General features: G+C 44.3%; 1 protein-coding gene across 1 annotated transcript; it reads left to right on the forward strand.

The window, feature by feature from the left end:
* The first annotated feature begins 2,305 nt into the window (after positions 1–2,305).
* On the forward strand, positions 2,306–19,479 carry LOC129846178 (alpha-2C adrenergic receptor-like). The gene is made up of 3 exons (XM_055914140.1): positions 2,306–3,458; positions 4,622–5,260; positions 6,322–19,479. Exons 1-3 carry the CDS (start codon positions 2,818–2,820, stop codon positions 6,497–6,499), a joined length of 1,458 nt encoding a protein of 485 aa, XP_055770115.1. The 5' UTR covers positions 2,306–2,817; the 3' UTR covers positions 6,500–19,479.
* The last annotated feature ends 5,666 nt before the right edge of the window (positions 19,480–25,145 follow it).

The raw sequence follows: 25,145 nt of genomic DNA on the forward strand, positions 1-25,145 counted from the left end.
CTTACCACCTGGGGGCGGCCCGTCAGGAAGTCCAGGATCCAGTTGCAGAGGGAGGTGTTTAGTCCCAGGGTCCTTAGCTTAGTGATGAGGTTCGTGGGCACTATGGTGTTGAACGCTGAGCTGTAGTCAATGAATACCATTCTCAGATAGATGTTTATTTTGTCCAGGTGTTAATAAAAGGCAGTGTGGAGTGCAATTGAGATTGCGTCATCTGTGGATCTGTTGGGGCGGGATACGAATTAAGGGCTGTGTCCGCGTTGCGTCGTGCCCAAGAACAGCCCTTAGCCGTGGTATATTGGCCATATATCACAACCCGCCGAGGCGCCTTATTTCTATTATAAACCGTTTACCAATGTAATTAGAGCAGTAAAAAATACATGTTTTGTCATACCCGTGGTATGACGGTCTGATATACCACGGCTGTCAGCCAATCAGCATTCAGGGCCAATTAAGAACAGTGTCTCTCAGGATTCAACAGTTGGAATCGTTAAGAGTTTCCCTGTTCCTGTTTCTCTGTGATGTCATTGTAATGGAATCCAGGAAGAACAAAACCCTCAAAACAGTTACATCATCAAAAGGTGCCACGTTAAGGGCAAAGACATCAAATTAAATATGTTTCTTTATAAAAAAATAACATGGAAAATAATATTGTGCAATATGAATTGACCATCCTGTATTGTGCATAGTCTGGTCCTCTAGGTTTGTACCTGCAGACTTTCCATCACCATGACGAAAACAAAACACAATCCAGTAATTGAGTACATTGAGACATCAAATGGTTTGTGATGATGTGGCTCAGTTGGTAGCGCATGGCACTTGCAATGAGATAGCAGAACGCTCAGGTTGCCCAGCCCAGCGGAGATACAATCTTCGGCAAAATCATTCGCAAGGAGGTTTTTTGTAAAAATATGATTTGAAGATTGTGGGGGTAGATTCCCACGGTGCACCACCATGAAAAATAAATCACTATGCACTCACTGCTGTCAGTTGTTCTGGATGAGAGGGTCTCTTAAAAATGAATGAATAGTTCTGCAGCAATTACTCGGCGTAGGAGGGACGGGTTGCCCCGGAGAACGTGCACTACCAGCGACAGCAGAAGACGCCGGGACCACCGGCGGTGATATCCAACGAGCCCAAATCAATGTTCACCTAGAGATAAGTTGCTGTTTGCGAAGTATTTCAAATAACTGAAAAAATATATATCAAGCAAGCATTTTCATGATCCACAAGTATTATCAGATTAACGGTTTTATACAGACAATTATCAGACTCGGTTTACAAATGCTGGTAAACACTAAAATACATTTGTTTTTCACAAAAGTAGGGTGCTGGCCCTTTACCAGTCCTGTATTAGCGGACTGATACAGATACAGACGTTTTCAGCTTGCAAAAAAAAAAGACGAATTCCCGCGGCTATGTAGTCATATATTTCCCTGACGACGCAAGGTCAGAGTCAGGCAGCTACTCGTTTCTATCAATTATTCAGTGTGTGTGTGTGTGTGTGTGTGTGTGTGTGTGTGTGTGTGTGTGTGTGTGTGTGTGTGTGTGTGTGTGTGTGTGTGTGTGTGTGTGTGTGTGTGTGTGTGTGTGTGTGTATGGACGGGGGAGATATATTATGCTGTCGGACTGTGACTCGGCTGAACGTACAGGTTTTTAATCAACAGATATCTAAGCGCAGCGGTAGACTATGTATTTGGTTCTCGTGTTTCATGTTTACACTGAGTTATATATTACCGGTCCCGTTACGGTGTCGAATAATCTCTTCTCTCCGTCCGGGGGAGTTAGCCGCCTTTACAATAGTGACCTCCAGCGAGTGGACCGGACAAACTGATTCCGTCAGCGATGTACGCGAGGAGGAGACCCACCTTGAGCGCGTTCTTCTCGGAATGAAACGAAACGTTCTGCGATGCTGTTGCGTCAGTCTGTTCCGTTTTGACAGCTCGGACAGAGAGACACCTACTGATAATGCACAACGTGGATTAAATAGGATGGTCTCTGAGCAAAAGCAGTGCACTATATATGTGGAGGAAAATAAGGGGGGTGCCATTTGGGACATAAACCCTCTGTCAATCATTGAGCACTGACATCATCTACCAACTCTCACAGTCTCAAGTCAGAATTAGATATTCATTAAGTGTTTAGATATTTATTAAGTGTTTTAAAGTTGAGTTCAGGCCCTCCAATACAACAAACACACTACTAGCTAGTCCTCACACATCACAGAAACCACATCAACTGGTGAGGTATTCATATGTGGCATCAGTTAACACGGGTCATAACCCCCCCCCCCCCCCCCCACCCTCTCTCTCTCTCTCCTCTCGCTCTTCTCCCGGGGAGAAACTGGGTCCCCGGTGAGTTTAAACACGAACAGCACGTGGATATTACAAACCTCTCGAGCAGGTCGCTCCGTGTAGCAGCTCGAGGAGGGGACAGATACAGATGCAGCAGGGAGGAGGACATTTACTACCCGCCGAGGACGCGTGGATGGGATCGAACTGATGTGTCCTAGTGGTGATTCAGTTATGTTGAATCTTAACACGTTTTGACCGTTTTGTCTTCGGAGTATTTTGGGAATATTTTTTCTGATTTAGTCCGTTTCTGTCTCGGAACGGATTGGAGATGACAGCGCTGAATATAACAGGCAGGTGGGAGAGAGAGAGAGAGAGAGGGGAAAGGGACGGTGTGATTTCAACGTTTTTCTCCAAAGACATGTGAAATATAACAAACCCTTCGCGGATGTGTCCTAGCGAATAATACATATTATTTCCCTGCATTTTTTTATGTTGTTTTTACCGTCATGCCTGAGTGATTAAAACAATGGATTTCTTGAATTTCTCCGGGGTGGTGGACGAGTGGAATACCACATACACCAACTCATCGGCTACCGGGAACAGTGAGTACTCTCTCCTCTCCGTAACCGGACTGACCGTAGTCGTTGGCTTTCTCATCCTGTTTACCATTGTGGGCAACGTTCTGGTGGTCATCGCCGTTTTGACCAGCCGCGCTCTCAAACCGCCACAGAATCTCTTTCTTGTGTCCCTCGCCAGCGCGGACATCCTAGTGGCTACTCTGGTCATGCCCTTCTCTTTAGCTAACGAACTCATGGGCTACTGGTTCTCCGGGAAAGTTTGGTGCGACATCTACTTGGCTTTGGACGTCCTCTTTTGTACGTCGTCTATAGTTCACCTGTGCGCTATCAGTCTCGATCGTTACTGGTCGATCACCCAGGCGATAGAATACAACCAGAAGCGGACACCTAAACGGCTGAACGGGATGATCGTGGTGGTGTGGCTGATCGCGGCAGTTATTTCCTTTCCGCCGTTGATCTCCATGGACAGGAGCAGTGGTGGGGGGATCAGTCCTCAGTGCCGGCTGAACGACGAGACCTGGTATATTCTCTACTCCAGCATAGGATCCTTCTTCGCTCCCTGCGTTATCATGATACTAGTGTACATCAGGTGAGTTGACTTCCTCCCCTTTACTTATGCCCTCCTAATGTAGTGCACTTCCTAGGGTGTGTCTGAAATGGTACCCTGTTCCCCTATCTAGTATACTATCTAGTGTGTTTTTGAAATGATACCCCTTTCTTCTAATGTAGTGCACTTCCTAGGGTGTGTCTGAAATGGTACCCTGTTCCCCTAATGTAGTGCACTTCCTAGTGTGTTTCTGAAATTATACCCCTTTCTTCTAATGTAGTGTACTTCCTAGGGTGTGGCTGAAATGGTACCCTGTTCCCCTATCTAGTATACTACCTAGTGTGCGTCTGAAATAGTACCCTGTTCCCCTATCTAGTATACTATCTAGTGTGTGTCTGAAATGGTACCCTGTTCCCCTATCTAGTATACTACCTAGTGTGTGTCTGAAATGGTACCCTGTACTCCTATCTAGTATACTACCTAGTGTGTGTCTGAAATAGTACCCTGTTCCCCTATTTAGTATACTATCTAGTGTGTGTCTGAAATAGTACCCTGTTCCCCTATCTAGTATACTATCTAGTATGTATCTGAAATAGTACCCTGTTCCCCATCTAGTATACTATCTAGTGTGTGTCTGAAATAGTACCCTGTTCCCCTATCTAGTATACTACCTAGTGTGTGTCTGAAATAGTACCCTGTTCCCCTATCTAGTATACTATCTAGTATGTATCTGAAATAGTACCCTGTTCCCCATCTAGTATACTATCTAGTGTGTGTCTGAAATAGTACCCTGTTCCCCTATCTAGTATACTATCTAGTGTGTGTCTGAAATAGTACCTTGTTCCCCTATCTAGTATACTATCTAGTGTGTGTCTGAAATAGTACCCTGTTCCCCTATCTAGTATACTATCTAGTGTGTGTCTGAAATAGTACCCTGTTCCCCTATCTAGTATACTATCTAGTGTGTGTCTGAAATAGTACCCTGTTCCCCTATCTAGTATACAACCTAGTGTGTGTCTGAAATAGTACCCTGTTCCCCTATCTAGTATACTATCTAGTGTGTGTCTGAAATAGTACCCTGTTCCCCTATCTAGTATACTATCTAGTGTGTGTCTGAAATAGTACCCTGTTCCCCTATCTAGTATACTATCTAGTGTGTAGCGCTAAATGACTAAACTGTGAATGATGAATCTTCTTCTAAATAGGATCTACCAGGTTGCTAAGACGCGGACGCGGACCATGTCGGAGAAGAAGAGAGAGGTGGAGGACAACGGAACTGCCCCGTTAGACGTTAACGGGTTGGAGCAGCGGGGCGAGGAGGGGTACGGAGGGTCTCTGAAGGAAAACGGTGGGGGCGGAGGGGTTTCCCGGGAGAACGGGCACTGCCAGCGGCAGCAGAAGACGCCGGTACCGCCGGGGCTGTTACCCAACGAGCCCAAATTAACCCCCGACCCCGACGATGGAGACGACTTTGACGACAGCAGCTCGTCTGACGAAAAACCCACATCCGCCAAAAAACAATCCCATTCCTCTTCCTCTTCCCATCAGCATCACCACCACCACCACCACCATCACCATGACGACAAGAAGGATTCCAAACCTTCCGAGAGAAGGAAGTCCACAGGAAGCAGGAAGAGCAGCTTGGCTTCGTCCAAACGCTCAGAGAGCAAGAAGTCGCGCGCCAGTTCGAAGTCCATTGAGCTGTTTTCGTCCCGTAGGAAGCGGCGGAGCACCGTAAACAGGACGAAAATAACAGCAGCGAGGGAGAAGAGGTTTACCTTCGTCTTGGCGGTGGTGATGGGCGTCTTCGTGATCTGCTGGTTCCCCTTCTTCTTCAGCTACAGGTATTCTACTGGTTTCTACTGTGTTTCTACTGGTTTCTACTGGTTTCTACTGTGTTTCTACTGGTTTCTACTGTGTTTCTACTGGTTTCTACTGTGTTTCTACTGGTTTCTACTGTGTTTCTACTGGTTTCTACTGTGTTTCTACTGGTTTCTACTGTGTTTCTACTGGTTTCTACTGTGTTTCTACTGTGTTTCTACTAGTTTCTACTGTGTTTCTACTAGTTTCTACTGTGTTTCTACTTTTGTTCCTTGTTTCTACTGTGTTTCTGTGTTTCAACTGGTTCTACTGTGTTTCTACTGTGTTTCTACTGGTTTCTATTGTGTTTCTGTGTTTCAACTGGTTCTACTGTGTTTCTACTGTGTTTCTACTGGTTTCTACTGTGTTTCTGTGTTTCTACTGGTTTCTACTCTGTTTCTGTGTTTCTACTGGTTTCTACTGTGTTTCTACTGGTTTCTTCTGGTTTCTACTGATTCTACTGGTTTCTACTGGTCTCTACTGATTCTACTGGTTTCTACTCTGTTTCTGTGTTTCTACTGGTTTCTACTGGTTTCTACTGTGTTTCTACTGGTTTCTACTGTGTTTCTACTGGTTTCTTCTGGTTTCTACTGATTCTACTGGTTTCTACTGTTTTTCTACGGTGTTTCTACTGGTTTCTACTGGTTTTTACTCTGTATTTATACTATGTATTCTACACAGTAATACTGTAATACAAAGTATTCCAAAGCTCCCGAGTTCTGTAACAGCTTTCCCCGTCAGGTAAGAGGAGCAGACACCATTGAGCCAATTATTTGTCTAAATATTGCTCATTGTTTACTTTGAGTTTTTTTTAGCTTCTTAAGTCATTTTGATTGTGTTTGTTTTTACTGTAAGGTCGGTGTGGTGAGTTTTCACTCTAAGGTTGTGTCCATCTACATTTACTAGGGTCCTTTGTAGAGTACAGGGCGGTGGCATTTGGGACGACAACTAAATACTTTAAAAATGTTTTTTTATTTGACTACAGCCAGGTGGTAGCCAACTGTTAGTTTGATTGATTGATTGATTGTGTTTGATCTGCCTACAGTCTGTACGGAGTGTGCCGGACGCCCTGTGAGATCCCAGAGTCTCTTTTCAAGTTCTTCTTCTGGATAGGCTACGTCAACAGCTCCCTCAACCCCGTCATCTACACCATCTTCAACCAGGACTTCAGACGAGCCTTCCAGAAGATTCTAGTCTGCAAGTCAGGGAAGAGGTCTTTCTGAACATGGATAGTCCAACAGAAAACACATGGACCTATATACAAGTCATGGAAGAGATCTTTCTGAACAGACAGGGATGTGGGCCAATATATGAACATGGATGAACCTACAGTATATGGATATTTTAGTCCATTACTTTTGACCAGAACCCAGTCATTCAGGAAATACTCTGCAAGTCATGGAAAAGGTCCTCCTGAGGGGAAGTCACATGAACCCCCTGACGCTTTCTCCAGTCACATGAACCCTGATGCTTTCTCCAGTCACATGAACCCCCTGATGCTTTCTCCAGTCACATGAACCCTGATGCTTTCTCCAGTCACATGAACCCTGATGCTTTCTCCAGTCACATGAACCCCCTGATGCTTTCTCCAGTCACATGAACCCTGATGCTTTCTCCAGTCACATGAACCCTGATGCTTTCTCCAGTCACATGAACCCCCTGATGCTTTCTCCAGTCACATGGACCCTGATGCTTTCTCCAGTCACATGGACCCTGATGCTTTCTCCAGTCACATGAACCCTGATGCTTTCTCCAGTCACATGAACCCCCTGATGCTTTCTCCAGTCACATGAACCCTGATGCTTTCTCCAGTCACATGAACCCTGATGCTTTCTCCAGTCACATGAACCCTGATGCTTTCTCCAGTCACATGAACCCTGATGCTTTCTCCAGTCACATGAACCCCCTGATGCTTTCTCCAGTCACATGAACCCTGATGCTTTCTCCAGTCACATGGACCCTGATGCTTTCTCCAGTCACATGAACCCTGATGCTTTCTCCAGTCACATGAACCCCCTGATGCTTTCTCCAGTCACATGAACCCTGATGCTTTCTCCAGTCACATGAACCCCCTGATGCTTTCTCCAGTCACATGAACCCTGATGCTTTCTCCAGTCACATGAACCCTGATGCTTTCGCCAGTCACATGAACCCTGATGCTTTCTCCAGTCACATGAACCCTGATGCTTTCTCCAGTCACATGAACCCCTGACGCTTTCTCCAGTCACATGAACCCCCTGATGCTTTCTCCAGTCACATGGACCCTGATGCTTTCTCCAGTCACATGAACCCCCTGATGCTTTCTCCAGTCACATGGACCCTGATGCTTTCTCCAGTCACATGAACCCCCTGATGCTTTCTCCAGTCACATGGACCCTGATGCTTTCTCCAGTCACATGGACCAATATACATTGGGCTGTATTTGAAAGGCCAACATATTCTCTATGAAGGTCACATGGATTCACATGTGACCCAGCAGATGAAGGATATCAAGGATCTGGAAAGAGTCTGTATGGAGGAATGGTCTAAGATTCCTCTCAACGTGTTCTCCAATCTCATCATTTATTTTATTTATTTAACTTTTGTTACCAGGGAGTCACACTGAGGACCAAGGTCTCTTTTACAGATGAGCCCTGAATTACAGAAATACACACATCAATATAATTACAAAATACAGAAACACATTAACCAGTAATAATGTCCACAATCAGCTTTCCGAATTGACCTAGAGAGACCAGAACAAACACATTTAAGAACATTTTGACAATTGTTCCACAAATAAGGTGCAAGAACACTAAAAGCTGATTTATCTAAGTCAGTAGAGACCAAAGGAATTTCCAGAGTTAACCATCCCTGAGACCAGGTGTGTATGCCTGAATTTGAGTAAATATGTACAGTGGGACTTTTTTGTAAAAGGGCTTTATAAATGAAAATATAGCGACGTATTAATCTCTGTGACATCACAGAGGGCAAAACCAACTTCCTGGATAGAGTATGCGGTGATGACATCACAGAGGGCCAAGCAACTTCTTGGTTAGAGAATGCGGTGATGACATCACAAAGGGCCAAGCAACTTCCTGGATAGAGAATGTGGTGATGACATCACAGAGGGCCAAGCAACTTCTTGGTTAGAGAATGCGGTGATGACATCACAAAGGGCCAAGCAACTTCCTGGTTAGAGAATGCGGCGATGACATCACAGAGGGCCAAGCAACTTCTTGGTTAGAGAATGCAGTGATGACATCACAGAGGGCCAACCAACTTCCTGGTTAGAGAATGCGGCGATGACATCACAGAGGGCAAAACCAACTTCCTGGTTAGAGAATGCAGCGAGTAGTGCTAAAATTGTGGTCCGTAATAAGGCGCGGTGTGCTATGATAAACTGCATCTGTCAGCTATAAGGAAGTGGCAGCTGATTTAATATAGATGATGTTGCCATAGTCTATCCCCTATAGGAACATCGAATGAATAATCTGCTTTATACTATGTAGCGAGAGGCGTGACCTATTTCTATAAAAGAAGCCCAATTTTTAGTCTCAGCTTCTTTTACTAACTCATCAATATGCTTTTTCAAAGACAGCTTTTCATCTATCCAGATGCCCAGATATTAGTAAGCAGGGACACGATCAATATGGAGACCATCCAAAGGACATTAAATCATCAGAGTTATTTTGACCCTCTCTAGAGAACAACATATAATGAGTTTTACCTGCATTCAATACTGATTCATTTTATTTACTTAACTTTTGTTATCAGGGAGTCACACTGAGGACCAAGGTCTCTTTTACAGATGAGCCAAGAATTACAGAAATACACACATCAATATAATTACATAATACAAGCAGAAAGAAAAGCATTAATCAGTATTAAGGTCCAATATCATCATTCTGATCACTCAACAGTATGGAAAGCCTTTGATAGGTCAATGACAAGGGCAGCAGAATGTTGCCCATTATCCATACAGTTAACAACATCATTTATAACTAATATGTGGCTGAACGACCATTAGACTATAGTGACTGATCAACCATTAGACTATAGTGACTGATCAACTGTAGACTATAGTGGCTGATCAACTGTAGACTATAGTGGCTGATCAATTGTAGACTATAGTGACTGATCAACTGTAGACTATAGTGGCTGATCAACCATTAGACTATAGTGGCTGATCAATTGTAGACTATAGTGGCTGATCAACTGTAGACTATAGTGACTGATCAACCATTAGACTATAGTGACTGATCAACTGTAGACTATAGTGGCTGATCAACTGTAGACTATAGTGACTGAACAACTGTAGACTATAGTGACTGAACAACTGTAGACTATAGTGACTGATCAACTGTAGACTATAGTGGCTGATCAACCATTAGACTATAGTGACTGATCAACTGTAGACTATAGTGACTGATCAACTGTAGACTATAGTGGCTGATCAACCATTAGACTATAGTGGCTGATCAACCATTAGACTATAGTGACTGATCAACTGTAGACTATAGTGACTGATCAACCATTAGACTATAGTGACTGATCAACTGTAGACTATAGTGACTGATCAACTGTAGACTATAGTGACTGATCAACTGTAGACTATAGTGACTGATCAACCATTAGACTATAGTGACTGATCAACTGTAGACTATAGTGACTGATCAACTGTAGACTATAGTGACTGATCAACTATTAGACTATAGTGACTGATCAACTGTAGACTATAGTGACTGATCAACTATAGACTATAGTGACTGATCAACTGTAGACTATAGTGGCTGATCAACCATTAGACTATAGTGACTGATCAACTGTAGACTATAGTGACTGATCAACTGTAGACTATAGTGACTGATCAACTGTAGACTATAGTGACTGATCAACCATTAGACTATAGTGACTGATCAACCATTAGACTATAGTGACTGATCAACTGTAGACTATAGTGACTGATCAACTGTAGACTATAGTGACTGATCAACTGTAGACTATAGTGACTGATCAACCATTAGACTATAGTGACTGATCAACCATTAGACTATAGTGACTGATCAACTGTAGACTATAGTGACTGATCAACCATTAGACTATAGTGACTGATCAACCATTAGACTATAGTGACTGATCAACCATTAGACTATAGTGACTGATCAACTGTAGACTATAGTGACTGATCAACTGTAGACTATAGTGACTGATCAACTGTAGACTATAGTGACTGATCAACCATTAGATTATAGTGACTGATCAACTGTAGACTATAGTGACTGATCAACTGTAGACTATAGTGACTGATCAACTGTAGACTATAGTGACTGATCAACTGTAGACTATAGTGACTGATCAACTGTAGACTATAGTGACTGATCAACCATTAGACTATAGTGACTGATCAACTGTAGACTATAGTGACTGATCAACTGTAGACTATAGTGACTGATCAACCATTAGACTAGAGTGACTGATCAACCATTAGACTTTAGTGACTGATCAACTGTAGACTATAGTGACTGATCAACTGTAGACTATAGTGACTGATCAACCATTAGACTTTAGTGACTGATCAACCGTAGACTATAGTGACTGATCAACTGTAGACTATAGTGACTGATCAACTGTAGACTATAGTAACTGATCAACTGTAGACTATAGTAACTGATCAACTGGTGACTATAGTGACTGATCAACTGTAGACTATAGTAACTGATCAACTGTAGACTATAGTAACTGATCAACTGTAGACTATAGTGACTGATCAACTGTAGACTATAGTGACTGATCAACTGTAGACTATAGTGACTGATCAACTGTAGACTATAGTGACTGATCAACCATTAGACTATAGTGACTGATCAACTGTAGACTATAGAGACTGATCAACTGTAGACTATAGTGACTGATCAACTGTAGACTATAGTGGCTGATCAACCATTAGACTATAGTGACTGATCAACTGTAGACTATAGTGACTGATCAACTGTAGACTATAGTGACTGATCAACTGTAGACTATAGTGACTGATCAACTGTAGACTATAGTGACTGATCAACTGTAGTCTATAGTGACTGATCAACCATTAGACTATAGTGACTGATCAACTGTAGACTATAGTGACTGATCAACTGTAGACTATAGTGACTGATCAACTGTAGACTATAGTAACTGATCAACTGTAGACTATAGTAACTGATCAACTGTAGACTATAGTGACTGATCAACTGTAGACTATAGTAACTGATCAACCATTAGACTATAGTGACTGATCAACCATTAGACTATAGTGACTGATCAACTGTAGACTATAGTGACTGATCAACTGTAGACTATAGTGACTGATCAACTGTAGACTATAGTGACTGATCAACTGTAGACTATAGTGACTGATCAACCATTAGACTATAGTGGCTGATCAACTGTAGACTATAGTGACTGATCAACTGTAGACTATAGTGACTGATCAACTGTAGACTATAGTGACTGATCAACTGTAGACTATAGTGACTGATCAACTGTAGACTATAGTGACTGATCAACCATTAGACTATAGTGACTGATCAACCATTAGACTATAGTGACTGATCAACTGTAGACTATAGTGACTGATCAACTGTAGACTATAGTGACTGATCAACTGTAGACTATAGTGACTGATCAACCATTAGACTATAGTGGCTGATCAACTGTAGACTATAGTGACTGATCAACTGTAGACTATAGTGACTGATCAACTGTAGACTATAGTGACTGATCAACTGTAGACTATAGTGACTGATCAACGGTAGACTATAGTGGCTGATCAACTGTAGACTATAGTGACTGATCAACTGTAGACTATAGTGACTGATCAACTGTAGACTATAGTGACTGATCAACCATTAGACTATAGTGACTGATCAACTGTAGACTATAGTGACTGATCAACTGTAGACTATAGTGACTGATCAACTGTAGACTATAGTGACTGATCAACGGTAGACTATAGTGACTGATCAACGGTAGACTATAGTGACTGATCAACTGTAGACTATAGTGACTGATCAACTGTAGACTATAGTGACTGATCAACTGTAGACTATAGTGACTGATCAACTTTAGACTATAGTGACTGATCAACGGTAGACTATAGTGACTGATCAACCATTAGACTATAGTGACTGATCAGCTGTAGACTAAAGTGACTGATCAACTGTAGACTATAGTGACTGATCAACTGTAGACTAAAGTGACTGATCAACCATTAGACTATAGTGACTGATCAACTGTAGACTAAAGTGACTGATCAACCATTAGACTATAGTGACTGATCAACTGTCGACTATAGTGACTGAACAACTGTAGGCTATAGTGACTGATCAACCATTAGACTATAGTGACTGATCAACTGTAGACTAAAGTGACTGATCAACGGTAGACTATAGTGACTGATCAACTGTAGACTATAGTGACTGAACAACTGTAGACTATAGTGACTGAACAACTGTAGACTATAGTGACTGATCAACTGTAGACTATAGTGACTGATCAACTGTAGACTATAGTGACTGATCAACTGTAGACTATAGTGACTGATCAACCATTAGACTATAGTGACTGATCAACTGTAGACTATAGTGACTGATCAACTGTAGACTATAGTGACTGATCAACTGTAGACTATAGTGACTGATCAACTGTAGACTATAGTGACTGATCAACTGTAGACTATAGTGACTGATCAACCATTAGACTATAGTGACTGATCAACTGTAGACTATAGTGACTGATCAACTGTAGACTATAGTGACTGATCAACTGTAGACTATAGTGACTGATCAACTGTAGACTATAGTGGCTGATCAACCATTAGACTATAGTGACTGATCAACTGTAGACTATAGTGACTGATCAACTGTAGACTATAGTGACTGATCAACTGTAGACTGTAGTGACTGATCAACTGTAGACTATAGTGACTGAACAACTGTAGACTATAGTGACTGATCAACCATTAGACTATAGTGACTGATCAACTGTAGACTATAGTGACTGATCAACTGTAGACTATAGTGACTGATCAACTGTAGACTATAGTGACTGATCAACTGTAGACTATAGTGACTGATCAACCATTAGACTATAGTGACTGATCAACTGTAGACTATAGTGGCTGAACAACTGTAGACTATAGTGACTGATCAACTGTAGACTATAGTGACTGATCAACTGTAGACTATAGTGACTGATCAACTGTAGACTATAGTGACTGATCAACTGTAGACTATAGTGACTGATCAACTGTAGACTATAGTGGCTGATCAACCATTAGACTATAGTGACTGATCAACTGTAGACTATAGTGACTGATCAACTGTAGACTATAGTGACTGATCAACTGTAGACTGTAGTGACTGATCAACTGTAGACTATAGTGACTGATCAACTGTAGACTATAGTGACTGATCAACTGTAGACTATAGTGACTGATCAACCATTAGACTATAGTGACTGATCAACTGTAGACTATAGTGGCTGATCAACTGTAGACTATATTGACTGATCAACCATTAGACTATAGAGACTGATCAACCATTAGACTATAGTGACTGATCAACCATTAGACTATAGTGACTGATCAACCATTAGACTATAGTGACTGATCAACCATTAGACTATTGTGACTGATCAACTGTAGACTATAGTGGCTGATCAACTGTAGACTATAGTGGCTGATCAACCATTAGACTATAGTCCCAAAGCCTGGACATGTTTTTACACAGATCAATACAGATATGGTGTAACTGCTAAACACGTCTAGGTCTGCTGGAAGAATGAGATGCACTGGGATTGTTCCCGGCTTCAGCTTTCAGATATAAAGAAAAGGTTTTAATAAGATTATGGCAAAGTTGGGAGGTTTTTGTCCGGGTATAAAAGAGATGTTGGAGGGAGTGCCACTGACACATTGTCTATTTATAGAGTGACTACAATAACTATTGGAGAGAGACTCTGAAACATTGTCTATTTATACAGTGACTACAAGGACTATTGGAGAGAGAACCAATGAAACATTGTCTATTTATACAGTGACTACAAGGACTATTGGAGAGAGACACTCTGAAACATTGTCTATTTATAGAGTGACTACAAGAACTATTGGAGAGAGACACTCTGAAACATTGTCTATTTATAGAGTGACTACAAGAACTATTGGAAAGAGACACTCTGAAACATTGTCTATTTACACAGTGACTACAAGAGCTATTGGAGAGAGCCACTCTGAAACATTGTCTATTTATACAGTGACTACAAGAGCTATTGGAGAGAGCCACTCTGAAACATTGTCTATTTACACAGTGACTACAAAAACTATTGGAGAGAGACACTCTGAAACATTGTCCATTTACACAGTGACTACAAGAACTATTGGAGAGAGACTCTCTGAAACATTGTCTATTTACACAGTGACTACAAGCCATGGTCTATTGCAGAGACTTTAGGTGTCTATACATGCCCAGAGATCAACTCAAATTACACATTGGGTTGCTGTCTACAGGGTGATCACAAGCCATGGACTTCAACAGGGAGCACAGACGGACGGACCCACAGGCGGACTGACAGACGGACATTGGATCGTAACAATACAAGCTATTGACGTCAACAGGGAGCACAGGCAGACGGACGGACAGAGGGACATTGGACTGTTACAATACAAGCCGTTGACTTCGACAGGAGGCACAGATGAACGGACCGACAGACGGACAGAGGGACATTGGATGGGTACAATAGAAGCCGTTGACGTCAACAGGAGGCACAGATGAACGAACAGACCGACGGACAGAGGGACATTGGACTGTTACAATACAAGCCGTTGACTTCAACAGGAAGCACAGATGAACGAACAGACGGACGGACAGAGGGACATTGGACTGTTACAATACAAGCCATTAACTGGCACTTTGACTAATATAATTGACTTCTGTCTTCTTATGGCCTTGACAATCCACATACACACGACAGCTGTGACATCACAGTAGACGCACAGTATTTATCTGTTATACGTACGTTCTCGCACACTGAGTGTGTGGTTCCAAAATGGCACCCTATTCCCTATTTAGTGCACTACTTTTGACCAGGAACCACATGGTTTTAACAGGACCCATAGGGTTTGACCAGGGCCCATAGGGTTTGACCAGGGCCCATAGGGTTTGACCAGGACCCATAGGGTTTGACCAGGACCCATAGGGTTTGACCGGGGCCCTTAGGGTTTGACCAGGGCCCATAGGGTTTGACCAGGGCCCTAGGGTTTGACCAGGACCCATAGGGTTTGACCAGGACCCATAGGGTTTGACCGGGGCCCTTAGGGTTTGACCAGGGCCCATAGGGTTTGACCAGGACCCATAGGGTTTGACCAGGGCCCTTAGGGTTTGACCAGGGCCCATAGGGTTTGACCAGGGCCCATAGGGTTTGACCAGGGCCCATAGGGTTTGACCAGGGCCCTTAGGGTTTGACCAGGGCCCATAGGGTTTGACCAGGGCCCATAGGGTTTGACCAGGACCCATAGGGTTTGACCAGGACCCATAGGGTTTGACCAGGGCCCTTAGGGTTTGACCGGGGCCCTTAGGGTTTGACCAGGGCCCATAGGGTTTGACCAGGGCCCTAGGGTTTGACCAGGGCCCTTAGGGTTTGACCAGGGCCCATAGGGTTTGACCAGGGCCCATAGGGTTTGACCAGGACCCATAGGGTTTGACCAGGACCCATAGGGTTTGACCAGGGCCCTTAGGGTTTGACCGGGACCCTTAGGGTTTGACCAGGGCCCATAGGGTTTGACCAGGGCCCTAGGGTTTGACCAGGGCCCATAGGGTTTGACCAGGACCCATAGGGTTTGACCAGGGCCCATAGGGTTTGACCAGGGCCCTTAGGGTTTGACCGGGGCTCTTAGGGTTTGACCAGGGCCCATAGGGTTTGACCGGGGCCCATAGGGTTTGACCAGGGCCCATAGGGTTTGACCAGGACCCATAGGGTTTGACCAGGGCCCATAGGGTTTGACCAGGGCCCTTAGGGTTTGACCGGGGCCCTTAGGGTTTGACCGGGGCCCTTAGGGTTTGACCAGGGCCCATAGGGTTTGACCAGGGCCCATAGGGTTTGACCAGGGCCCATAGGGTTTGACCAGGACCCATAGGGTTTGACCGGGGCCCTTAGGGTTTGACCAGGACCCATAGGGTTTGACCAGGACCCATAGGGTTTGACCAGGACCCATAGGGTTTGACCAGGGCCCTTAGGGTTTGACCGGGGCCCTTAGGGTTTGACCAGGGCCCAAAGGGTTTGACCAGGGCCCATAGGGTTTGTTCAGGGCCCTTCAGGTTTGACCAGGGCCCATAGGGTTTGTTCAGGGCCCACATGGTTTGACCAGGGCCCACATGGTTTGACCAGGGCCCATAGGGTTTGACCAGGGCTCTGGTCAAAAGTAGGTCACTACTCGGGGATTAGGGTGGCATTTGGAACTGACCCACTAACTATAATGTGATTTTGGTGACTTTGGGACAAAAGGGCTCGTTTGCTAACTGTCTCAGTCGATAGCAACAAAAGATGTTTATGTCTTAAAAACAACATAAATTCACCCAAATCATGTTCCATTATTAATACTTCTAGTGTTCTACCCTCAGCAGTGAAGAAAAGGGCCCCTCCATATTCCCTATGGGCCCTGGTCAAAAGCAGTGCACTCCATATTCCCTATGGGCCCTGGTCAAAAGCAGTGCACTCCATATTCCCTATGGGCCCTGGTCCAAAGCAGTGCACTCCATATTCCCGATGGGCCCTGGTCCAAAGCAGTGCACTCCATATTCCCTATGGGCCCTGGTCCAAAGCAGTGCACTCCATATTCCCTATGGGCCCTGGTCCAAAGCAATGCACTCCATATTCCCTATGGGCCCTGGTCCAAAGCAATGCACTCCATATTCCCTATGGGCCCTGGTCCAAAGCAATGCACTCCATATTCCCTATGGGCCCTGGTCCAAAGCAATGCACTCCATATTCCCTATGGGCCCTGGTCCAAAGCAATGCACTCCATATTCCCTATGGGCCCTGGTCCAAAGCAGTGCACTCCATATTCCCTATGGGCCCTGGTCCAAAGCAATGCACTCCATATTCCCTATGGGCCCTGGTCCAAAGCAGTGCACTCCATATTCCCTATGGGCCCTGGTCCAAAGCAGTGCACTCCATATTCCCTATGGGCCCTGGTCCAAAGCAGTGCACTCCATATTGAATAGGGGGTCATTTGCAACCAGCTCTCACAGTCTCACGTCGGAATTAGACGTTCATCCATGTTTCCCAGACGTCACATTTCGAAGTGTTTAGTTACCTCGTACTTTATCGTTCGAAGGTTAAGGTTGACTTGCCTGGTTAAATAATGGTTAAATAAAAATAAATACAAACTAAAGGCTAGGCATTAACTCCTAATTCTTAAGGTTTAGTCATTAACTCCTAATTCTTAAGGTTTAATCATTAACTCCTAATTCTTAAGGTTTAGTCATTAACTCCTAATTCTTAAGGTTTAATCATTAACTCCTAATTCTTCAGGTTTAATCATTAACTCCTAATTCTTCAGGTTTAATCATTAACTCCTAATTCTTAAGGTTTAGTCATTAACTCCTAGACCTAGTGGGCAGTGTCCACATCTTCTTCTCAGACATGGGTGAACGTCGAATACCAATTTGTATCGACGGAATGTTAATGGTTCTGCTCTCCTCTGTTGAAACCAAATGGAATAAGCTACTGTGCAGTGTATGTCTGTGTGTGTGCACTGTGTGTGTGTGCTGTGTTTGTGCGTGTGTGAGAGAGAAAGGGTGAGAGATTGAGCGTGTGAGAGAGAGAGAGGGTGAGTAAGTGTTTTCAGAATGTGAGTTTCGCCTTCTCCAAGCTGCTAGATGAAATGTGCGTGTGTGTGTCAGCGTGTGTGCGTACGACTCCAGTGTGTGTGTGTATGTGAGTGTGCGACTGCGGTGTGTGTATGTGAGTGTCCGTGGGACTGCAGTTTGTGTGTGTGTGTGTGTGTGTGTGTGTGTGTGTGTGTGTGTGTGTGTGTGTGTGTGTGTGTGTGTGTGTGTGTGTGTGTGTGTGTGTGTGTGTGTGTGAGTGTCCGTGCGACTGCAGTGTGTGTGTGTGTGTGTGTGTGTGTGTGTGTGTGAGTGTCCGTGCGACTGCAGTGTGTGTGTGTGTGTGTGTGTGTGTGTGTGTGTGTGTGTGTGTGTGTGTGTGTGTGTGTGTGTGTGAGTGTCTGTGCGACTGCTGTGTGTGTGTGTGTGAGTGTCCGTGCGACTTCAGTGTGTGAGGCTGAGAACTGCTTACCACTCTCTGGGGAGCGTCTGTATCAGTGTGTGTGGATCTTCGGTGAGTGTGTGTGTTAGTGTGTGTGAATGTGTGTGTGTCTGTTAGTGTGTGTGTGTGTCTCTCTCTGGAGAGTGAATGCATCAGTGGAGGAGTCTAAACTCCTATTCTGTGACTCTCAATTTATCATCCTATTGTCATCAAAGATCTCTCTCTCTTTCTCTCTCTCTCTCTCTGTCTCCCTCTCTCCTTCTCTCTCTCTAGCGCTCTCTCTCTCAACCTAAATGCCATGAAACAATGATATGTCTTTAAATACTTCTATCGATAGCTATATTGAATTTATTTATTTATTTGTGTCAAGATCTAGACACTGTGGTAATGTATCCCCTTGTATATACTTTTAACAGTGCCATTACCTTATAGGATGTGTCAGCAATTGCACCCTATTCCTTACATAGTGCACTGCTTTAGCAAAACGTATAGGGAATAATGTGCCGTTTGTGATGCCTCCATTGTCTAACTACAATTATAATCACAATATGTTGTCAAATTAAAACGAGGAATAAATATCTTGTTTTGTGTTCCAGAATAATGAATACTGCTTTTCGATTGATGTTCAAGTCCACATAAAGCTTAGTTTTTTTTGTCACTTTTGTATCGTCTTGTAATAATGGGTCTAGATCCCAAATGGCATGCTGTTCCCTATATAGTACACTACTTTTGACCAGGACCCATAGAGGTTCTGAGCTCTGGTTACAGGTCAAAAGTAGTGCTCTATATAGGCAATGGGGTACCAATTTAGGACTCGTATTTTTCAGACGCGACTGACTGAGTGTGGAGTCTGAGAGAGTTGGCCTCAAGCACAGGTGAAATAAAGAAGACATGAATAAATAAAAGTTTGACTCTGGAACATCAGCTATCCATTAATGGTCGCTCACGGCTCAGTCTAATGATGTATCCCGTATGTGGACTACTTTTGACGAGGGAACTGAGGCTCGAATGTGTCCCTCAAGGAACTGGTCTGATTGAACAGTATTATACAGGGGAATGATAACAGACTAGTCTAATGGAACAGCATTATACAGGGGAATGATAACAGACTAGTCTGATGGAACAGTATTATACAGGGGAATGATAACAGACTAGTCTAATGGAACAGTATTATACAGGGGAATGATAACAGACTAGTCTAATGGAACAGTATTATACAGGGGAATGATAACAGACTAGTCTAATGGAACAGTATTATACAGGGGAATGATAACAGACTAGTCTAATGGAACAGTATTATACAGGGGAATGATAACAGACTAGTCTGATGGAACAGTATTATACAGGGGAATGATAACAGACTAGTCTGAAGGAACAGCATTAAACAGGGGAATGATAACAGACTAGTCTGATGGAACAGTATTATACAGGGGAATGATAACAGACTAGTCTAGTGGAACAGTATTATACAGGGGAATGATAACAGACTAGTCTAATGGAACAGTATTATACAGGGGAATGATAACAGACTAGTCTGATGGAACAGCACTATACAGGGGAATGATAACAGACTAGTCTAATGGAACAGTATTATACTGGGGAATGATAACAGACTAGTCTAATGGAACAGTATTATACAGGGGAATGATAACAGACTAGTCTAATGGAACAGTATTATACTGGGGAATGATAACAGACTAGTCTAATGGAACAGTATTATACAGGGGAATGATAACAGACTAGTCTAATGGAACAGTATTATACAGGGGAATGATAACAGACTAGTCTAATGGAACAGTATTATACAGGGGAATGATAACAGACTAGTCTGATGGAACAGTATTATACAGGGGAATGATAACAGACTAGTCTGATGGAACAGTATTATACAGGGGAATGATAACAGACTAGTCTGATGGAACAGTATTATACAGGGGAATGAGAACAGACTAGTCTAATGGAACAGTATTATACAGGGGAATGATAACAGACTAGTCTAATGGAACAGTATTATACAGGGGAATGATAACAGACTAGTCTAATGGAACAGTATTATACAGGGGAATGATAACAGACTAGTCTAATGGAACAGTATTATACAGGGGAATGATAACAGACTAGTCTGATGGAACAGTATTATACAGGGGAATGATAACAGACTAGTCTGAAGGAACAGCATTAAACAGGGGAATGATAACAGACTAGTCTGATGGAACAGTATTATACAGGGGAATGATAACAGACTAGTCTAGTGGAACAGTATTATACAGGGGAATGATAACAGACTAGTCTAATGGAACAGTATTATACAGGGGAATGATAACAGACTAGTCTGATGGAACAGCACTATACAGGGGAATGATAACAGACTAGTCTAATGGAACAGTATTATACTGGGGAATGATAACAGACTAGTCTAATGGAACAGTATTATACAGGGGAATGATAACAGACTAGTCTAATGGAACAGTATTATACTGGGGAATGATAACAGACTAGTCTAATGGAACAGTATTATACAGGGGAATGATAACAGACTAGTCTAATGGAACAGTATTATACAGGGGAATGATAACAGACTAGTCTAATGGAACAGTATTATACAGGGGAATGATAACAGACTAGTCTGATGGAACAGTATTATACAGGGGAATGATAACAGACTAGTCTGATGGAACAGTATTATACAGGGGAATGATAACAGACTAGTCTGATGGAACAGTATTATACAGGGGAATGATAACAGACTTGTCTGATGGAACAGTATTATACAGGGGAATGATAACAGACTAGTCTGATGGAACAGTATTATACAGGGGAATGATAACAGACTAGTCTGATGGAACAGTATTATACAGGGGAATGATAACAGACTAGTCTAATGGAACAGTATTATACAGGGGAATGATAACAGACTAGTCTGATGGAACAGTATTATACAGGGGAATGATAACAGACTTGTCTGATGGAACAGTATTATACAGGGGAATGATAACAGACTAGTCTGATGGAACAGTATTATACAGGGGAATGATAACAGACTAGTCTGATGGAATAGCAGTATTTATGGGATTTATATGTATTCTGCACCAGGGCCCAGAGTCTCTCTGTTGAAACGTAGGTTACTATGGCAGGAACAGGGAAACATTTTGGACAGAGCTAGTATGCTGGTCTCTGTCATATGTACACACACACAGACACAGACACACAGACACACAGACACACAGACACACAGACACACAGACACACAGACACAGACACAGACACAGACACAGACACAGACACAGACACAGACACACAGACACACAGACACACAGACACACAGACACACAGACACACAGACACACAGACACAGACACAGACACAGACACAGACACAGACACAGACACACACACACACACACACAGACACAGACACAGACACAGACACACACACACACACACACACACACACACACACACACACACACACACACACACACACACACACACACACACACACACACACACACACACACACACACACACAGGGACTCTAATATATTGACTTATTTATCCTCTGAAAGCTGCCATCGCCGTAACACTTCAGTGAATCCTGTCATTCTGTCTCTCTAGGTCTTTACAGTCTTCTCTTCAACCCCCTATTCTTCCTTCTATGTCCATCCTCTCCCTCTTCTTCCTCCTCTATCTTCCCCCTATCTCCATCCTCTCCCTCTTCAACCCCCTCTTCTTCCTCCTCTATCTTCCCCCTCTGCCTCTCAATCATCTATACTACTGGTTTCTCTCTCCATCTATAACACTGGTTTCTCTCTCCATCTATAACACTGGTTTCTCTCTCCATCTATAACACTGGTTTCTCTCTCCATCTATAACACTGGTTTCTCTCTCCATCTATAACACTGGTTTCTCTCTCCATCTATAACACTGGTTTCTCTCTCCATCTATAACACTGGTTTCTCTCTCCATCTATAACACTGGTTTCTCTCTCTCTCTCTCAGAGGAAAGGAGAGGAAAGTAGGTGAGATGAGATGAGAGGAATATGGAGGAGAGGATAAGAGGTGAGACGAAGAGAAGAGGACAGGAGAGGACATGAGAGTTGTGCTTGAAAAGGGGAGAAGAGGACAGGAGAAGGGTGAAGAGGAGTGGAGTGTCTTCGTCTCTTCCTCTCTCTCTGTTATAGATATTACTGTTCTATCCCAGTAGTCTGTATTGGCATCATCTCATCGTACCAAGTTCAAGTGGCACCGTTTTCCCTACATACCAAGTGGCACCCTTCCCCCTACATACCAAGTGGCACCCTTCCCCCTACATACCAAGTGGCACCCTTTCCCCTACATACCAGGTGGCACCCTTTCCAATACGTACCAAGTGGCACCGTTTCCCCTACATACCAAGTGGCACCCTTTCCCCTACATACCAGGTGGCACCCTTTCCCCTACATACCAAGTGGCACCCTATCCCCTACATACCAAGTGGCACCCTATCCCCTACATACCAAGTGGCACCCTATCCTCTACATACCAAGTGGCACCCTTTCCCCTACATACCAAGTGGCACCCTTTCCCCTACATACCAAGTGACACCCTTCCCCCTACGTACCAAGTGGCACCGTTTCCCCTACATACCAAGTGGCACCCTTTCCCCTACTTACTAAGTGGTACCCTTTCCCCTACATACCAGGTGGCACCCTATCCCCTACATACCAAGTGGCACCCTATCCCCTACATACCAAGTGGCACCCTTTCCCCTACATACCAAGTGGCACCCTTTCCCCTACATACCAAGTGACACCCTTTCCCCTACATACCAAGTGGCACCCTTTCCCCTACTTACTAAGTGGCACCCTTTCCCCTACATACCAAGTGACACCCTTTCCCCTACATACCAAGTGGCACCCTTCCCCCTACATACCAAGTGGCAGCCTTTCCCCTACATACCAAGTGGCCCCCTTTCCCCTACATACCAAGTGGCACCCTTTCCCCTACATACCAAGTGGCACCCTTCCCCCTACATACCAAGTGGCACCCTTTCCCCTACATACCAAGTGGCACCCTTTCCCCTACATACCAAGTGGCACCCTTCCCCCTACATACCAAGTGGCACCCTTTCCCCTACATACCAAGTGGCACCCTTCCCCCTACATACCAAGTGGCACCCTTTCCCCTACATACCATGTGGCACCCTTTCCCATACATACCAAGTGGCACCCTTTCCCCTACATACCAAGTGGCACCCTTTCCCCTACATACCAAGTGGCACCCTTTCCCCTACATACCAAGTGGCACCCTTTCCCCTACATACCAAGTAGCACCCTTCCCCCTACATACCAAGTGGCACCCTTTCCCCTACATACCAAGTAGCAACCTTTCCCCTACATACCAAGTGGCACCCTTCCCCCTACATACCAAGTGGTACCCTTTTCCCTACATACCAAGTGGCACCCTTTCCCCTACATACCAAGTGGCACCCTTCCCCCTACATACCAAGTGGCACCCTTCCCCCTACATACCAAGTGGCACCCTTCCCCCTACATACCAAGTGGCACCCTTCCCCTTACATACCAAGTGGCCCCCTTTCCCCTACATACCAAGTGGCACCCTTTCCCCTACATACCAAGTGGCACCCTTCCCCTTACGTACCAAGTGGCACCGTTTCCCCTACATACCAAGTGGCACCCTTTCCCCTACTTACTAAGTGGTACCCTTTCCCCTACATACCAGGTGGCACCCTTCCCCCTACATACCAAGTGGCACCCTATCCCCTACATACCAAGTGGCACCCTTTCCCCTACATACCAAGTGGCACCCTGTCCCCTACATACCAAGTGACACCCTTTCCCCTACATACCAAGTTGCACCCTTTCCCCTACTTACTAAGTGGCACCCTTTCCCCTACATACCAAGTGACACCCTTTCCCCTACATACCAAGTGGCACCCTTCCCCCTACATACCAAGTGGCAGCCTTTCCCCTACATACCAAGTGGCCCCCTTTCCCCTACATACCAAGTGGCACCCTTTCCCCTACATACCAAGTGGCACCCTTCCCCCTACATACCAAGTGGCACCCTTTCCCCTACATACCAAGTGGCACCCTTTCCCCTACATACCAAGTGGCACCCTTTCCCCTACATACCAAGTGGCCCCCTTTCCCCTACATACCAAGTGGCACCCTTTCCCCTACATACCAAGTGGCCCCCTTTCCCCTACATACCAAGTGGCACCCTTCCCCCTACATACCAAGTGGCACCCTATCCCCTACATACCAAGTGACACCCTTTCCCCTACATACCAAGTGGCCCCCTTTCCCCTACATACCAAGTGGCACCCTTTCCCCTACATACCAAGTGGCACCCTTCCCCCTACATACCAAGTGGCACCCTTCCCCCTACATACCAAGTGGCACCCTATCCCCTACATACCAAGTGGCACCCTTTCCCCTACATACCAAGTGGCACCCTTCCCCCTACATATCAAGTGGCACCCTTTCCCCTACATACCAAGTGGCACCCTTCCCCCTACATATCAAGTGGCACCCTTCCCCTTACGTACCAAGTGGCACCGTTTCCCCTACATACCAAGTGGCACC

Source organism: Salvelinus fontinalis, unplaced genomic scaffold (assembly GCF_029448725.1).
Source record: "Salvelinus fontinalis isolate EN_2023a unplaced genomic scaffold, ASM2944872v1 scaffold_0467, whole genome shotgun sequence".
NCBI classification, from domain to species: domain Eukaryota; kingdom Metazoa; phylum Chordata; class Actinopteri; order Salmoniformes; family Salmonidae; genus Salvelinus; species Salvelinus fontinalis.

Bases quoted from the DNA above. Each gene is read 5' to 3' on its own strand.
- LOC129846178 (XM_055914140.1), top strand. From the start codon at position 2,818: ATGGATTTCTTGAATTTCTCCGGGGTGGTGGACGAGTGGAATACCACA. The intron at 3,459-4,621 runs GTGAGTTGACTT...TCTTCTAAATAG, and splicing joins ATGATACTAGTGTACATCAG to GATCTACCAGGTTGCTAAGA. The intron at 5,261-6,321 runs GTATTCTACTGG...ATCTGCCTACAG, and splicing joins CCCTTCTTCTTCAGCTACAG to TCTGTACGGAGTGTGCCGGA.